The following is a 19,309-nucleotide window of genomic DNA, read 5'->3' as shown; positions in this document are numbered from 1 at the left end:
GATTCCAGTGTTAATTTTTTGTTCTATGGGCTTGAAACTTGCATCACTTATTTATAAGCTCTGTATGCACATTCTGACCAAATTCTGGCTTTCTAGATTTGTTATTTAGTGCACTTACCTTTCTCTTAAAACCACCATTTTACATAAACTATTAAGTCTAGGTACATAAAACTTTACCAGAATGAGATTTTCACTCTGCAGCGGAGTGTGTGCTGATATGAAACTTCCTGGCAGATTTAAACTGTGTACCGGACCGAGACTCGAACAGCAGAGTGAAAATCTCATTCTGGAAACATCCCCCAGGTTGTGGCTAAGCCATGTCTCCACAATATCCTTTCTTTCAGGAGTGCTAGTTCTGCAAGGTTCGCAAGAGAGCTTCTGTAAAGTTTGGACGGTAGGAGATGAGGTACTGGCAGAAGTAAAACTGTGAGAATGGGTCGTGAGTCGTGCTTGGGTAGCTCAGTTGGTAGAGCACTTGCCCGCGAAAGGCAAAGGTTCCGAGTTCGTGTCTCAGTCCAGCAGACAGTTTTAATCTGCCAAGAAGTTTCATAAAACTTTATATTTGGAACATTATTATTCTAAACTATATTTTAACAAAGTTTTCAATGTAAATTTTTAATTTCATACTTAATTGTGGTGCAATACTTGCACGCTACACACGATGCATTTAGGTGATGTGGCGCTACTGTCAGTGAACTGGAGTAAGTCCCGGCACACTTGCTTGCCTCTGTATCTTACACACGATACAGTGCTTGCTTTGCGTCAATTTGACTGCAGAATGCACACTGCTAATTAAGAAAGGGAATAAAGAAACAGAGCTTCTGCAGATTTTATTTCATTCATATAAATACCAACTGTGTGAAGCTGAGAACCCTTTACTTTATCATTGTATGTTCTTACCCTAGTGTTGTGCAGATTTTTAAGATTCTTCAAATTATGGTATTCTGTATGTGCGGAGAATAAGTAAATGAAATCGTATTAACCGTGGGTAGTGTGGTCATCATATCTGTCTCATGAATGTAATTATTAGTGGCTCTTAAAAATTGTGTGAAACAATTGTCAAATCTTACCGACCAGTGAGAAATTTGGATTCAGTACAGGTGCAACATTAAGACAGTTATAAAACTAAGTAATAATAATGACTGTATAAGAGTAGATAACTTTTCATGTAACGGAGGAGGGCTTGATCAACAGACAGGGTGATAAAATTCTTACTTTTTGAGCATAGTTCTTCGGAGCTCTTTATCTATCCCTGGTCTTCTCTCTCTCTCTGTCTCTCTCTCTCTCTCTCTCTCTCTCTCTCTCTCTCTCTCTCGTCCACCTCTCTCTCTTCCTTCAATGCTTGTGTGGAATTATTCCTCATTGGAGAGGCTGATCCACTGAGTTTCCTACACTTGGTGGTAGCTAGTATGAAACTCTACCAGAGTTCTTATTGAAAACGTGCATTTTTAGTGGAATTAAATTCCTCAAGAGTGATGTTGCCCTAATAAGATGCTGTGTCCAGATATTGTAGAAGAAATTTCTGGTGTTTGTTTGATGTGTGGGGTTTTATGAAGAATTTCAAAATATTTCTCCAAATATCGAGCATTTATTTGACATCCTCCACATAAAAACCCCCAGAGAGCAGTGGGGAGCTACCTTCCAAGAGCCTGTCATCCGTTAGTTAGAGCAATATCATATTGAGTTGCTGCTCATTGTCTAATTTCATTGGCCATGAACAATTTTACATACTGTTTATGTTATATTGACTCTTCATAGTTTTATTTATGTGGTTCACTTCTCTTAGAGTGCTTTTTCCTCATCATAGCTGTGTGAACTAGGCCTGGATTTACGTTATCAATTGGATGGCCAGCTGCGTCAGCCTCTAGTGCGACTGTTGCGTGAGACACGAGAAAAATTAGTAGATGCTGTGAAGATGCGTGCTGTTGAAGACCGTTGGCGTCCAACTAACCTGCAGAACAAAGCAGGTCTACAGCGTTTCTTGCAGGAAATGTCTGAAATCGGGATTGAGAATCTCGAGTCACAGGTAACAGGTAACTGTGTTTTCTGGCATTTCCTTGAAAGCTGTATTTACTTTGTAATCGGGCATATTATATATTAATAAATCAGTTTGTTGTGCTACAAGGGCTGTAAATAAAGTAATGAAAATGTAGTGCATACAGTCACAGGAGACTTGGCATGCACAAATAGGTTATGGTAGCAGTCAGCAGGTGTTGTTATTTGATGTGTAGTATGTATTTGAGGGGCATCCAGTTGAGAGAGTAGTTGCTGTGTGGCACTGAAATGAAGAGTGTTGATTTCTCTACTCTAAAGTATGTTTTCAAAAGGTGGTCAATATTTGTGGATTAAAGTCGAGATTGCTCTTGGCAAAAATGCATCAGAATGTTGTCAAGTATTAAGTGAATCCCGCAGTGAGAATGTGTTACGATCGCCCTATCATGTCACATGATAACTTACATTACCTTGTCAGAAACACAAATATATCATTGGTTCATTGCCTGTCTGTGTATTATTGCTAAGCTACTGCATGTGAATTATACTTTCTGTTAGATGTACTCTGTTAACCTACATTATTATTTGTCTAATTTTGGCAACAGCCTTGCCAAGCAGTGCAGCACAGAGAAATGAAAATTTATGGCAAATATGTATAATGTTTGATTATAACACACATAGCTTTTATTATTTCTTTAAATCAGTTAAATGCTGCTATTGTGACATGTGCATTATCGGTTTAATGTGAATTATATGACACAACTAGTGTATACACCATGGGTAATAAAATTGACCAACTGATGTCACAAAGACATTAAACAGTATTTCCAGAATGAGATTTTCACTCTGCAGCGGAGTGTGCGCTGATATGAAACTTCCTGGCAGATTAAAACTGTGTGCCCGACCGAGACTCGAACTCGGGACCTTTGCCTTTCGCGGGCAAGTGCTCTACCAACTGAGCTACCGAAGCACGACTCACGCCCGGTACTCACAGCTTTACTTCTGCCAGTACCTCGTCTCCTACCTTCCAAACTTTACAGAAGCTCTCCTGCGAACCTTGCAGAACTAGCACTCCTGAAAGAAAGGATATTGCGGAGACATGGCTTAGCCACGGCCTGGGGGATGTTTCCAGAATGAGATTTTCACTCTGCAGCGGAGTGTGCGCTGATATGAAACTTCCTGGCAGATTAAAACTGTGTGCCCGACCGAGACTCGAACTCAGGACCTTTGCCTTTCGCGGGCAAGTGCTCTACCAACTGAGCTACCGAAGCACGACTCACGCCCGGTACTCACAGCTTTACTTCTGCCAGTACCTCGTCTCCTACCTTCCAAACTTTACAGAAGCTCTCCTGCGAACCTTGCAGAACTAGCACTCCTGAAAGAAAGGATATTGCGGAGACATGGCTTAGCCTCAGCCTGGGGGATGTTTCCAGAATGAGATTTTCACTCTGCAGCGGAGTGTGCGCTGATATGAAACTCCCTGACAGATTAAAACTGTGTGCCCGACCAAGACTCGAACTCGGGACCTTTGCCTTTCGCGGGCAAGTGCTCTACCAACTGAGCTACCGAAGCACGACTCACGCCCGGTACTTACAGCTTTACTTCTGCCAGTACCTCGTCTCCCACCTTCCAAACTTTACAGCAGCTCTCCTGCGAACCTTGTAGAACTAGCACTCATGAAAGAAAGGATATTGCGGAGACATGGCTTAGCCACAGCCTGGGGGATGTTTCCAGAATGAGATTTTCACTCTGCAGCGGAGTGTGCGCTGATATGAAACTCCCTGACAGATTAAAACTGTGTGCCCGACCGAGACTCGAACTCGGGACCTTTGCCTTTCGCGGGCAAGTGCTCTACCAACTGAGCTACCGAAGCACGACTCACGCCCGGTACTCACAGCTTTACTTCTGCCAGTACCTCGTCTGCCTGCGAAAGGCAAAGGTCCCGGGTTCGAGTCTCGGTCGGGCACACAGTTTTAATCTGCCAGGAAGTTTCATATCAGCGCACACTCCGCTGCAGAGTGAAAATCTCATTCTGGAAACATCCCCCAGGCTGTGGCTAAGCAATGTCTCCGCAATATCCTTTCTTTCAGGAGTGCTAGTTCTGCAAGGTTCGCAGGAGAGCTTCTGTAAAGTTTGGAAGGTAGGAGACAAGGTACTGGCAGAAGTAAAGCTGTGAGTACCGGGCGTGAGTCGTGCTTCGGTAGCTCAGTTGGTGTAGCACTTGCCCGCGATAGGCAAAGGTCCCGAGTTCGAGTCTCGGTCGGGCACACAGTTTTAATCTGCCAGGAAGTTTCATATCAGCGCACACTCCGCTGCAGAGTGAAAATCTCATTCTGGAAACATCCCCCAGGCTGTGGCTAAGCAATGTCTCCGCAATATCCTTTCTTTCAGGGGTGCTAGTTCTGCAAGGTTCGCAGGAGAGCTTCTGTAAAGTTTGGAAGGTAGGAGACGAGGTACTGGTAGAAGTAAAGCTGTGAGTACCGGGCGTGAGTCGTGCTTCGGTAGCTCAGTTGGTAGAGCACTTGCCCGCGAAAGGCAAAGGTCCCGAGTTCGAGTCTCGGTCGGGCACACAGTTTTAATCTGCCAGGAAGTTTCATTAAACCGTAGTTTAGAAACCAATGTTTTATTGTGATTGTAACCTGTGGTATGATAAGTTTTGTCAAATGATACCATAGTCAAATGATACCATAGTCAAGTGGAGAAATGCAGTGAGCCCGTTAACTGAACTTTTCTCTCCTCCCTCTGTGTGTGTGTGTGTGTGTGTGTGTGTGTGTGTGTGTGTGTGTGTTTGGGGGGGGGGGTTATTATTATTGTTACATCTTTAAAAATTGTAATATTTTAAATGATTTCTTACACTTGGGGTTTTTGGTGCCAGGTTCAGATGCAGCCACTACTTAAGTTTTGAATAAAAATCATCAGCAAAGGTGGCCGAAGACTTCCAGCATAAGAAGTCACCCTCGTTTAGCCAACAGTCTTGTCAAAGAGAGCAGAAGAACAGACAGAGATTCAGAGCACTCTATTGCCTTTGCGATGAGAACTGCCCATAAAAGGTGAAAGAATTGGTAGTGATCAACGGCATGAGGATGCAGAAGACAATGGAATCCATTACATTAAAGACACATGGTGTGTATTTGGAGGACCTGTGGCCTGTAATTGAAAAAGTGGTATGATAATCTCTTCATTGGCAAAAGATTCTGGATTAGTCCCCCATTTGGATCTCCGGGATGGGACTGCCAGGGGAAGGTGAGAAAGAGATGGAATAACCAACAAAAGGATAACATTCTACAAGCCAGAACATGGAACTCCAGAAAGCTAGAAAATTTGAAATGGGAGACGCAAATGCTTAATCTAGATGTAGTGGGGATCAGTGGAGTAAAATGGAAAAAAGAAAGAAGATAATGATTTCTCGTCAGATAAATATAGGGTAATATCAACAGCAGCTAAAAGTGGTATAAAGGTTGTAGGATTTGTTATGAATATGACACTAGGGCAGAAAGTGAGTTACTGTGAACAGTTCAGTGATAGGGTTGTTCTCATGAGAGTCGACAACAAACCAATGCCGACAATGAAAGTTCACATATACATGCTGATGTCGTAAACAGAAGATGAAGAGAAGGAGAAAGTGCATGAGGATATTTGACAGGTACTTCTTTATGTAAATTGAGATACAAATATGATAATTATTAGGTATTTGAATGTGGTTATAGGGGAAGGAATAGAAGAAAATGGGCTTGGCAGCGAGAATATAGAGAGGAGAAAGACTAATTGAGTCCTGCAATTAATTTCAGATGGTATTAAAAAGTGTTCTGGTCAAGAATCACAAGAGGAAGAGGAGATATATGTGGATAAAACCTGGAGACACAGGAAGATTCCGGTGGATAACATCATGGACATACAGAGATTCCGAAATCGGAAATTGGATTGTGAGGCATACCCAGGATGAGATATAGACTCAGATCACAATTTGGTAAGAGTGGACTGGAGTGTAAGACAGTTGTCTGCAAGAATCAGTGAGAAAGGAAGTAGGATAACAAAGTACTGTAGAATCATGAGACATGATTGAAGTTCACTACAGATGTGGGTACTGCAGTAGAATAACCAGTGTAGTCAGTTCAGCTGAAGAGGAGTGGACATCTCTGTAGAGGGCAGTCACAGATGTTGGACACTCAGACATAATTACTAGGATGCTAATTCTGAAGAAAGCTTGGGTAAAAGAAGAAAAGAAATACCATACTTCCATTGATTTATGAAAGAAGAAAATGGAAAATGTTCAGGAAAAGACAGAAATATGGCAATGTAATCACTTAGGAATGAAATAAATAGGAAGTGCAGGGAAACCAAGGTGAAAAGGCTGTAGAAAAAATGTGAAGAAATGGAAAAAGAAATGACCGTCAAGAGGACTGACTCTGCAAATAGAAAAGTTGAAACAACCTGTGGCAAAAATAAAAGGAAGGGTGTTAACGTTAAGTGTGCAACAGGTACTCCACTATGAAATGCAGAGGAGAGAGCGTATAGGTGGAAAGAGCACATTGAAGACCTCTATGAGGGGGAGGACTTATCTGGTGATGTGATAGAAGAAGAGATAGAAAAAGAGACAGGAGTCAATAAGCGAAAGATAGGGGATACAGTATTAGAATCAGAATTTACACTGAATAGCCAAAGAAACTGGTACATCTGCCTAACATCATGTAAAACCCCCTCGAGCATGCAGAAGTGCCGCAGCATGAAGAGGCATGGACTTGACTAATGTCTGAAGTAGTGCTAGAGGGAATTAACACCAATGATGTCCATTAATCCATAAGAGTACAAGGGGTCGGAGATCTCTTGTGAACAGCACATTGCAAGGCATCCCAGAGACGGTCAATAATGTTCATGTCTGGGGAGTTTAGTGGCCAGCAGAAGTGCTTAAACACAGAAGACCGTCCCTGGAGTCACTCTGTAGCAATTCTGGAAGTGTGGAGTGTTGCATTGTCCTGCTGGAATTGCCCAAGTCCATCGGAATACATAATGGACAAGAATGGGTGCAGGTGATCAGGCAGGATGCTTACATACGTGTCAGCTGTCAGAGTCATATTGAGGCGTATCAGGGGTCCTATATCACTTCAGCTGCACACACCCCACACTATTATAGAGCCTCCACCAGCTTGAACAGTCCCCTGCTGACATGCAGAGTCCATGTATTCATGAGGGTGTTTCCCTATCCGTACATGTCCATCCACTCAATAAAACTTGAAAAGAGGCTTGTCTGACCATGCAACATGTTTCCAGCTATCAACATTCCAATGTCAGTGTTGACGGGCCCAGGCGAGGTGTAAAGCTTTGTGTCTTGCAGTCATCAAGGTTACATGAGTGGACCTTTGGCTCCAAAAACTCATATCGGTGAATGGTTTGCACACTGACATCTGTTGGTTGCCCAGCATTTAAATCTGCTGCAATTTGCAGAATGGTTGCACTTCTGTCACGTTGAACGATTCTTATCAGTTGTCGTTGGTCCCGTTTTTGCAGGATCTTTTTCCGGCCACAGCGATGTCAGAGATTTGATGTTTTACTGGATGCCTGATATTCACGGTACACTCAGGAAGTGGTCATACGGGAAATTCACCATTTCATCGCTACCTCAGAGAAGCTGTGTCCCATCGCTCATGCGCCGACTATAACACCCCTTTCAAACCCCCTTAAATCTTGATGGCCTGTCATTGTAGCACCAGTATCCGATTTAATAACTGCACCAGGCACTTGTTGTCTTATATAGGTGTTGCTGACTGCAGTGCTGTGTTCTGCTTGTTTATATATATCTCTTTGTTTGAACACGCGTGTGTATACCAGTTTCTTTGATGTTTCAGTGTAAAAGAGCTTTGGAAGATTCAAGGTCAAATAAGGCAGAAGTGATGGATAACATTCCACTAGAATTTCAAAAATTATTGGTGAAGTTGGCAACCAAAAGTCGGCAAGAATGTATACAAGATTGCAAGGGCAGATAAGTGTAAGAATTACTGCACAATCAGCTTAGCAGCTCTTGCACCCAAGCTGCTGACTAGAACAGTATACATAATAATGGATAATAAAATTGAGGAATTGTTATATGACAGTCAGTTTGGCTTTAGGAAAGGTAAAAGCAGAGAGACAGTTTTGACATTGCCTTTGATAGTGGAAGCAATTCGGAGAATGCTCAGGAAGCAAAGGCAGTTGCACTCGCGGCACAAGAAAGATTGGGAGAATGAGGACAGGCAAAAGTTAGTAGAGATTCGTGCTGCTGTAAAAAGAGCGATGCGCAAAGCATTCAACCACTACCACCGTCATACCTTAGCAAAAGATCTTGCTGAAAACCCAAGGAAATTCTGGTCTTACGTAAAATCGGTAAGCGGGTCGAAGGCTTCCATCCAGTCACTCACTGATCAGTCTGGCCTGGCAACAGAAGACAGCAAAACGAGAGCTGAAATTTTAAATTTAGCATTTGAGAAATCTTTCATGCAGGAGGATCGTACAAACATACTGCCATTTGGGTCTCGTACAGATTCCCGTATGGAGGACATAGTGATAGACATCCCTGGGGTTGTGAAGCAGCTGAATGGGTTGAAAATAAATAAATTGCCAGGTCCTGATGGCATTCCAATTCAGTTTTACAGAGAGTACTCTACTGCATTGACTCCTTACTTAGCTTGCATTTATCGCGAATCTCTTGCCCAACGTAAAGTCCCGAGCGACTGGAAAAAGCGCAGGTGACGTCTGTATATAAGAAGGGTAGAAGGATGGATCCTCAAAATTACAGACCAATATCCGTAACTTCGGTTTGTTGCAGGATTCTTGAACATATTCTCAGTTTGAATGTAATGAATTTCCTTGAGACAGAGAAGTTGCTGTCCATGTATCAGCACGGCTTTAGAAAGCATCGCTCCTGCAAAACGCAACTCGCCCTTTTTTCACATGATATCTTGCAAACCATGGATGAAGGGTATCAGATGGATGCCATATTCCTTGACTTCCGGAAATTGTTTGACTCGGTGCCCCACTGCAGACTCCTAACTAAGGTGCGAGCATATGGGATTGGTTCCCAAGTATGTGAGTGGCTCGAAGACTTCTTAAGTAATAGAACACAGTACGTTGTCCTCTATGGTGAGTGTTCATCGGAGGTGAGGGTATCATCTGGAGTGCCCCAGGGAAGTGTGGTAGGTCCGCTGTTGTTTCCTATCTACATGAATGATCTTTTGGATAGGGCGGACAGCAATGTGCAGCTGTTTGCTGATGATGCTGTGGTGTACGGGAAGGTATTGTCGTTGAGTGACTGTAGGAGGATACAAGATGACTTGGACAGGATTTGTGATTGGTGTAAAGAATGACAGCTAACTCTAAATGTAAATTAATGCAGATGAATAGGAAAAAGAATCTCATAATGTTTGAATACTCCATTAGTAGTGTAGCACTTGACACAGCCACGACAATTAAATATTTGGGCGTAACATTGCAGAGCGATATGAAGTGAGACAAGCATGTAATCACAGTTGTGGGGAAGGCGGATAGACGTCTTCGGTTCATTGGTAGAACTTTGGGAAGATGTGGTTCATCTGTAAAGGAGACCACTTATAAAACACTAATATGACCCATTTTTGAGTACTGCTCGAGCGTTTGGGATCCCTATCAGGTCGGATTGAGGGAGTACATAGAAGCAGTTCAGAGGCGGACTGCTAGATTTTTTACTGGTAGGTTTGATCATCACGTGAGTGTTACGGAAATGCTTCAGGAACTCAGGTGTGAGTCTCTAGAGGAAATGAGGTGTTCTTTTCGTGAATTGCTACTGAGGAAATTTAGAGAACCAGCATTTGAGGCTAACAGCAGTACAATTTTACTGCTGCCAACTTACATTTCGCGGAAAGACCACAAAGATAAGATAAGAGAGATTAGGGCTTGTTTCCCTTGTTCTGTTTGGGAGTGGAACAGGGAGAGAAGATGCTAGGTACCCTCCGCCATGCACCGTATGGTGGATTGCAGAGTATGTATGTAGATATAGATGAAGAAAAGTCAAGTCACTGTTATAGGATTTACCAACATAAAAAGAAAAAAAAAATGACAATGAAAAATAGTGCAAGGTGCTCTAAACTTTTGAAAAAAGTTGGAGTAAGCTGTAGGGAAAGGTGGGCAATATATCTTATGAAGAAGAACCAAGGGGGAACAATAAGATTGAAGCCGGCCGGAGTGGCCGAGCGGTTAAAGGCGCTACAGTCTGGAACCGCATGACCGCTACGGTCGCAGGTTCGAATCCTGCCTCGGGCATGGATGTGTGTGATGTCCTTAGGTTAGTTAGGTTTAAGTAGTTCTAAGTTCTAGGGGACTTATGACCACAGCAGTTGAGTCCCATAGTGCTCAGAGCCATTTGAACCATTTTTGAATAAGATTGAAGATCAGGAATGAAGTGCTTGGATTAAAAAGCGTGTAAGGCAGGGATGCAGTCATTTGTTACTGCAGTGCAATCTATACATCAAAGAAGCAGAGACAGAAAAAAAAAAGTTTTAAGAGTGGGATAAAAATTCAGGAAAGGATACCAGTGATAAGATTCACTCATGAAATTGCTATCCTCAGCGAATGTGAAGTAGTATAGCGGTATGTGTTGAGTGGAATGAATAACCTAATGACTACACTAATGAGAAGCAGCAGAAAAGAGAATAGTGAGAAACTTAATATCAAAATGGTGGACACAAAGAAGACAAAGTTAAGGAATTCAGCTATCTTGGAAGAAAAATAACCCATGGTGGATGAAGTTAGGAGATAAGAAGTGGACTAGCACATGCAAAGAAGGTATACCTGGCAAAGTGAAATATGCATAGACCTTAATTTGAGGAAGAAATTTCTGAGCAAGCATGTTTGCAGCTCAGTATGAACAGTGAGAAAATCAGAACAGAAGAGAATCAAAGTGTTTGAGATGTGGTGCTACAGAATAATGTTGATAATCAAGTGGACAGATAAGATAAGGAATGAGGAGGTTCTCCACAAAATTGGTGAAGCAGGCAAAAACCTTGACAAGAAGGGGCAGGATGAAAGGACGTGTGTTAAGGAACCAGAGAGTAACCTCCATGAATTACATAGAGTTGTAGAGGATAAAAACTGTAGTGGAAGACAGAGATTAGTATAAATCCAGCTAATAATTGAGGAATTAGGTTGCAAGTGCTGCTCTGGATTGAATAGGTTAGTGCAGAAGAATAATTTGTGATGGGCTGCATCAGAGCAGTTGGAGGACTGATCGCTCAAAAAAGGAATAATAAAAAAAAATTCCTGTCCACAATTTTTATGAAATTATTAATTGAAAGTGATCAGTTAGTAGAGAGAATGTGTAAGAATGCAAATAATTTAGATTTTACACACGTTGTTATATAAATTATCTGCAGATACTGACAAATTATTAATGGGCATGCAGGCTGAAACCAGCAGATTGTGATAAACTAAAAAATACACCCTATTTAAAGATCCAAATATGTTAAGAAAACATCTAGTTTCCCATCTGTACACCTTCTTTTAATACATTTGTTATTATATGTTCTATCGTATGTGGTTTTTAACTGATTTTTTTTTTCACTCACTACACTAGTAATTTGTACCTACAGGTTTCTTCATGACATCCAGCAGCCTATTTGAACAATTTATCTATGTTTTACACTAGTCTGCTTTTGCCACAGTACAGTTTTTATATTTTTGTACTAATTCTGCCACAGTGATAAGATTTGATTTTTATTGTGTTTGACATGAACCTTATTATGTATGGATTTGCATTGAATTTTGAAAATGTTTTGTTTCACTCTGTCTTGCTGGATCTAATAACAGTGTTTCAACTCTGAAACTGGTAACTGTTCTTCTGTTTCTGTAGTCGGTACAGAAAAATAAAAAATTCAGCAATTTTACTAGTTATCTGTCTAATAATAATTCTTGTTTTGTTTCTCGGTGCTGATGTTTTGTTCCTTTTCATTCTGTTATCCTCTCTCGTCTTTGTAAAAATTAGTAGCTTGATTCTATTCCCTCTGAAGTGACTGAGAGAAAGTAGTGAAATTTTTTGATTCTTTCTTGTCTTTCATGACTAGTGTAATTAGAGATTGTTTTTGCATTGGAAAAGAATGTTCCATTATCATGCAGAATAGAATAGTACTAACATCTGTATCTGTGCTCTGAAAACCACAGCAAAATGCATGACAGAGGATACAGCCCATTGTACCAGTTACTATGGTTTATTCCCATTCCATTCAAATATGGAGCACGGGAAAAAATGATTGTTTGAATGCCTCCATGAGTGCTGTAATTATTCATATCTTACCTTCACGATCCTTATGTGTGCAATAGATAGTGGGTTGTAGTGTATTACTAGAGTCGTCATTTGAAACAGATTCTTGAAATTTTGTTAGTAGGCTTAATCAGGGCAGTTTAAGCCTATGTTCATGAGTCTGACAGTTCAGTGTTTTTTCAGTATCTCTGTGACACTCTCCTACAGTTCAAACAAACCTGTGACCGTTTGTGCTGACCTTCTCTGTATACGTTCAGTATCACCCGTTACACACACTTGAGCAATATTCTAGAACTGTTGGTTGTATGAGGGATGATGCTGTGGTGGGGACATAGATATTAGGTTGACAGTGGTGAGGATGGGCACATGCCAGCCTGGACACATATTCCAGCAGATGGCTCCCAACAGAGAGTACTGGGATGGCCAATGGCAGTGCACAGTACGACTGATAGCCTCTGCATGTGTGTTCACCATCTGACGAGCAGCGTAGCTGCATCTCTTGCTATTGATTTGCATTTCTGTGCTATTGGTCACTGAAATTTGGCACTTTCATGCCTGTGTAGTTTCTGCTCTGATTGATCATAAATAGGGGGCTTCGGTCACAGCCTGAGCAGTATGTTCGCCATACCTGAAGATGTCAGGTCAGTTGCGCCAATGAAATATTGTGAAATTTTCAAGACAGCATCCAAAGTCTTGTCAAAGAACCGTATTTACATTCTAGAACCTTTCACACAAGTGATTTGTAAGCAATCTCCTTTGTAGACTAATTGCACTTGTCCAGTATTCTGCCATTAAACCAATGTCTGCCACCTGCTTGACCCATAACTGAGCTTATGTAATCATTCCATTTCATGTACGTGCAAAGTGTTGCTCCCAGTTATTTTATGAGTTGGCTGATTCCAGCAGTGACTCTTTGGTATTATAGTATTAGAATACTGTGTTTTTTCAGTTTTGTGAAGTACACAGTTTTACATTTTTGAACATTTAAAGCAAGTTGCCAATCTTTGCACCACTTTGAAATCTTTTCAAGATCTGACTGAATATTTATGCAGCTTATTTTGGACAGTACTTCACTATAGATAGCTGCATCATCTGCAAAAGCCTGTTTGTACTATTAATATTGTCTGCAAGGTCATCGATATACAATGTGAACAGCAATTGTCCCAGCACACTTCCCGGGGCACACCTGAAGTTACTTCTACATCTGACGATGACTCCATCCAAGATAACATGCCATATCCTCTCTACCAATAAGTCCTCCATGCAGTCAGCAATTTCACTTGATAGCACATTTGATCATACATTTGATGATAAGTTTAGGGCTGGTACTGAGTCAAATGCTTTTAGAAAATTGAGAACTACTGCATCCAAATCTTTCATTATGCCATGCAAAAAATTTGTCATTTGGGTTTCACATGGGCAATGTTTTCGGAATCTATGCAGTTAGCATGGAGGAGGTCATTCTGTTTGAGGTATCTTCATTGTGTTTGAGCTCAGAATATGTTCTAAGATTCTTCAACAAATAGAGGTCAAGTATACTGGACGGTAGTTTCGTGGATGACTTCTACTAATTTTGTTATAGATTAGTGTGACCTGCATTTTTTTCCAACAACTGGGTAACATTTTTTGTTTGAGGGATCTAAGATATATTTAGAAGAGGGGCTAACTCAGCCACAAATTCAGTATAGAATCTGATAGGTATTCCATCGGGCTGTGGAGCTGTGTTCAATTTTAACTATTTCAGCTGTTTCTCAACACCATTGACACTAATACTTATTTCAATCATCTTTTTGGTGATAGGAGGATTCAGTTGGGGCAATTCTCCTGAGTTCTCTTTGCAAAGGCATGTTTCAAAACAGAGTTAGCATTTCAGCTTTTGCTTTGCTACCCTCGGTTTCAGTTCCTGTCTCGCCCGCCAGGGACTGGACTGAATGCTAACTTTGGTGCCACCAAATAGCCTTTACATATGGCCAGAATTTATTTGGTTTTTGTGGAAGATCATTTGACAATATCCTGCTTTGTAGTCATAAAAGGCTTCACATATTACTTTCTTGACAGCTAAATGTGTTTCATTCAGCATCTCTATCTATAGTCCTATGCTTTGTTTTATGCCTGTAATGCAGTAGTCTCTCTTTTCTTTAGAGGTTTCTTTACAGTGACTATACCACAGAGGGTCTTACCCATTATGAACTGTTCTACCGAGTACATATCTATCCAGTGCATGGTCAACTATTCTTTTGAACTTGAACCATATTTCCTTTACTTGTTCCTGCCCTGTGCTGAAAATTTCAAATTTCTCATTGATGTATGACACTACTGATTTTTTTATCTAGTTTACTGAACGTATATATATATATTCTGCTTGTTTTAGTTTTCCTTTGTACTTTGGTAATCATTGCTGCTACAACTACATCATGGTCACTGACACCACTTTCGACGTGTACATACTCAAATAGATCAGGTCTGTTTGTTGCCACTGGTTCCAATATATTTCCATGATGAGAGGGTTTCTAAACTATCTGTTCTATGTAGTTTTCAGAGAAGGCATTTAGTAATGTTTTACAGGATATCTTATCACATACACCACTAACAAAACTGTAATTATCCCAATTGGTTGTTGGATGATTAAAGTCTCCACTGATGATTACAGTATGATTGGGGAATTTACAAGTGAACTGAAATTTTCTCTAAAGTTTTTGTTTACATCAGGAGATGAGTCTCTCTGGTGGATGACAGGATCAAATTATCATTTTATGCCTACCCCGATACTGAGTCTTGTCAAAACAATTTCGCATGCAGTCTCAATTTATATCTTGGTGGATTTGAGTTTCTTGTCTACTGTGACAAATACACCACCTCCATTTTCCATTTGCCTATCCTTTTGATATACACTTAAATTTCCCCCAAAAATCTCACTGCTGTTAATTTCAGGTTTCAACCAGCTCTCTGTACCTAGTATTATGTGAGGTTCACTGCTTTTCAGGAGTGTTTCAGACTCTGGCAATTTGTGCGAATGTTTGTGCAGTTAACCATTAGGATTATTTCTTTTGATCTTATACTGATACTTCTGTGTTTCCTACAGATATTGTTATCTGTATTGGCTGAAGAGTCACATAACCTAAAAAACCCTGGCATGCACTCCTCTTAGTCAGCCACCTGAGAAGCAGCCTCTGATCTGTAGTGCACACGTGGCCCATTTAGGGGGACCCTACAGTTGTCAACCATATGGGGCAAGTCCAGGAAGTTGCAGCCTATCTTGTCACAGAACCTTTGAAGTCTCTGTTTCAGTCCTTCCACTCAACTTGGAACCAAAGGCCCACAATCAATTCTTGGGACAATACTGCAAATTGTGAACTTTGTTGAAACTCTATGCGCAAGGCTTATCTTCTCAGCCTTCTATGCCAGTTGTTGAAATGACCCAAGTATTATACCTCAGAAGCCAGATGACGGGCATCATTTGTTGCAACATGTGCCATGATCTGTAGTTTGTTGTCCTGTTCCCTCAGTGGTTGCAGTAATAGCCTTTTCAACATACCAAATGAGGCTCCCAGGCATACACATCGAATGCACCTGGTGTCCTTTCCTGTCCCTTGCTGCATTTCCCTAAGAGGTAACATCATTTGCCACACATTTGAACTGCCAACAATTAATAGACCCCTGACCTTTTGCATTGCCTCCTCTTTACTCTGGACAAAATGAGAAAATGCATTATTAACCATCAGCCCTTTATAATAAACCTATATGTGTACTGATTTTGGTCATAGGGCATCATCACAGGCCGTAAGATAAAAACAGATCAGATGATAGCATATTTCGTGTTCCTTATGGGCTCACATAACATCAAAGCTATTGTATGAAAGACCACAGTCAATAGTAAAGTGCAGCACTTACAATAGTAACACAGTATCACAGTGATTAATACCCTAAAAGAATAGTTCAGTGTGACACATGACTAGGATGCTGTCAAATCTTGCATTGGTCATTGACATGACAGGCAGAGGCAGGATGAACAAGAGACACAATTTTAGTACATTTCATTGTGGTCAGATTGTGGGTGCCCAATACATGGGACACACTCTCTCTGAGGTTTTGCAGGCAGAAGGCTTTTCACATGCCATCATATCACGGGTTTACTACCAGTACCTCGATTTAGGTGCAAGCGCTGCCACTAAAAGTCTGTTGGCATGGCAGCAACGTGATAATGACAGTAATAGTGATGAAGAGCAGGCTGAAGTTCAAGAGATTAGTCACGAACAGTCAATACACAAAGAAGTAAGATACTGAAGTACTAAGAAATGAAGAGAGACACTTGAAGTTCTCTGAGGCTATAGATAGTGCAATAAGGAATAGCTGTACAGTTGAAGAGGAATGGACATCTCTAAAAAGGACAGTCACAGAAGTTGTAAAGGAAAACATAGGTACAAAGAAAGTAACTGTGAAGAAACCATGGCTAATAGAAGAAATACTTCAGTTAATAAATGAAAGAAGAAAGTTCAAAAATATTCAGGGAAATTCAGGAATACAGAAATACAAGTCACTGAGCAATGAAATGAATAGGAAGTGCAGGGAAGCTAAGATGAAAACTTTGAAGAAATGATTGTCGGAAGGACTGACTCAGCATACAGGAAAGTCAGAACAACCTTCAGTGACATTAAAAGGAAGGATGTGAAGGGGTCAACTGCCCCTTACTTATTGACAACATTATATCTTGCCTCACACAGGTCGCAGCAGGTACTATCGATAGTCAAGCACCCAGTGTGCCAGAAAGTATTCAGTGTTGAGATTCCGAGCAAGTAAGTTATTGACTGCTAAGCGAGCAGGGCGGATTTTGGCAATATGGCCAACTGCTTTTACAATTGTTTAATGGCTGACCTCCAGCAAATACATAAGTGGCGTTAATTGAGTGATTTGTTTAATGTGTTTAAGTCTCTATTTGTGCACCATGATTATGCGACAACTGTGCCAAGACAAAAGATATAGAATATTTACAGCAAAGTATGTACTGATTATTGCTACCTGACATCCTAATTACCTTTGTTGGATTTGGTATGAAACAATTCCTGTGCAAATATTAACTGATCAGCCTTTAACAGTTGCACACTGTCAAACCATTTTAAAATGTTAGGCTATAATCCACTAGTCAATAACGGTGGGTTTGATAGGGAGAGTTTCAGGTGGTAAAATAAAGAGTGGAACGGGAATGCCACTGTTAAATGCAGAGGAGAGAGCGGATAGGTGGACAGAGTACATTGAAGGTCATTGTGAGGGGTAAGATTAGTCTGATGATATAGAAGAAGAAACAGGAGTTGATTTAGAAGAGGTAGGGGATCCAGTACTAAAATCAGAATTTAAAAGAGCTTTGGAGGACTTCAGATCAAATAAGGCAGAAGGGATAGATAACATTCCATCACAATTTCTAAAATCATTTGGAGGAGTGGCAACAAAAAGACCATTCACATTGGTGTCTAGAATGTGAGTCTGGTGACACAGCACCTGACTTTTGGAAAAATATCATTCACATAATTCTGAAGACTGCAAGAGCTGACAAGTGTGAGAATTATCACATGTAAGCTTAAAAGCTCATGCATCCAAGTTGCTGACAAGAATAATGTACAGAAGACTGGAAAGGAAAATTGAAGATGTGCTAAATGACAATCAGTTCGGCTTTAGGAAAGGCACAGGCACCAGAGAGGCAATTCTGACCCTGCGGGTTGATAATGAAACCAGACTAAAGAAAAATCAAGAAATGTTCATAGGATTTGTCGACCTGGAAAAAACTTTTGGCATTGTAAAATGATGCAAGGTGTTAAAATTCTGAGAAAAATAGGAGTAAGCTTTAGGGAGAGATGGGCAATATTCAATATGTACAAGAGCCAAGAGGGAATAATAAGAATGGACAACCAAGAACAAAGCGCTCAGCTTAAAAAGGATGTAAGACAGGGATGTTCTCCCCCCTCCCCCCACTGTTCAGTCTGTACATTGAGGAAGCAATGATGGAAATAAAAGAAAGGTTCAGGAGTGGGACTAAAATTCAAGATGAAAGGATATCAATGATATGATTCGCTAATGACATTGCTATCCTGAGTGAAAGTAAAGAAGAATTACATGATATGTTGAATGGAGAGAACAATCTAATGAGTACAGAATATGGATTTAGAGTAAATTGAAGAAAGACGAAAGTAATTAGAAGTAGCAGAAATGAGAACAGTGAGAAACGTAACATCAGGATTGATGGTCACGAAGTAGACGAAGTTAAGGAATTCCGCTACCTGGGCAGCAAAATAACCAATTATTACGGACTGAGCAAGGATAACATCAAAAGCACACTAGCCTTGGCAGAAAAGAGCATTTATGGCCAAGAGAAATCTGGTAGTATCAAACATGTGCCTTAATTTGAGGAAGAAATTTTAGAGAATGTACATCTGGAGCACAGCATTGTATTGTAGTGAAACATGGACTGTGGGAAAACTGGAACAGAAAAGAATTAAAGCATTTGAGATATGGTGCTACAGGTGAATGTTGAAAATCAGATGGACTGATAAGGTGAGGAATGAGGAGGGTCTGCACAGCTGAAAAGGAGAAGGGACAGGATGATAGGACATCTGTTAAGATATCAGGAAATGACTACCATGGTACTAGAAGGAGCTGTACAGGACAAAAACCATAGAGAAAGACAGAGATTGGAATACATCCAGCAAATAATTGAGGATGTAGGTTGCAAGTGCTACTCTGAGGTGAAGAGCTTTACTCTGTGTTGGGGGTTGCCGGTTAGCATAAGTCCAGGATCACTGCCATTAGCCGATGTGTCACAATAAACGTCAGTACAAGCTCAGCATTGTCAAAAACCACAAAATGTGATACATTCAATTTGCCAACAAAATATATTTCCTTTCAAGCAGGGGGCACAGGTTTTCTCTTATGGGGGATGTTAACAAAAGATGAAATGGTGCCTGAGTTATGTCTCCCATCATCTCTCAGCGGTGATTAATGCAGAAACCTACTGTCCAATCATATACATCGCTTGCAGCAACTTGCAGCTGACCAGTTCTTTCAACA

General features: G+C 40.8%; 1 protein-coding gene across 3 annotated transcripts in view; it reads left to right on the top strand.

Moving 5' to 3' along the window:
- The window catches only part of LOC124602240 (exocyst complex component 8), a 110,413-nt gene that overhangs the window by 76,844 nt on the left and 14,260 nt on the right, over positions 1–19,309 (top strand). For 2 of the 3 annotated variants that reach the window (XM_047136308.1, XM_047136307.1), the window contains exon 11: positions 1,808–2,033. In XM_047136308.1, coding sequence (XP_046992264.1) covers positions 1,808–2,033 — 226 coding nt within the window. The remainder of the gene's footprint in view (positions 1–1,807; positions 2,034–19,309) is intronic. The other variant, XM_047136309.1, reaches the window with a different exon arrangement.

This window comes from Schistocerca americana, chromosome 1 (assembly GCF_021461395.2).
Source record: "Schistocerca americana isolate TAMUIC-IGC-003095 chromosome 1, iqSchAmer2.1, whole genome shotgun sequence".
Taxonomy (NCBI): domain Eukaryota; kingdom Metazoa; phylum Arthropoda; class Insecta; order Orthoptera; family Acrididae; genus Schistocerca; species Schistocerca americana.
Note: the sequence above shows the minus strand (reverse complement) of the source record. Positions and strands in the feature narration are given on the sequence as shown.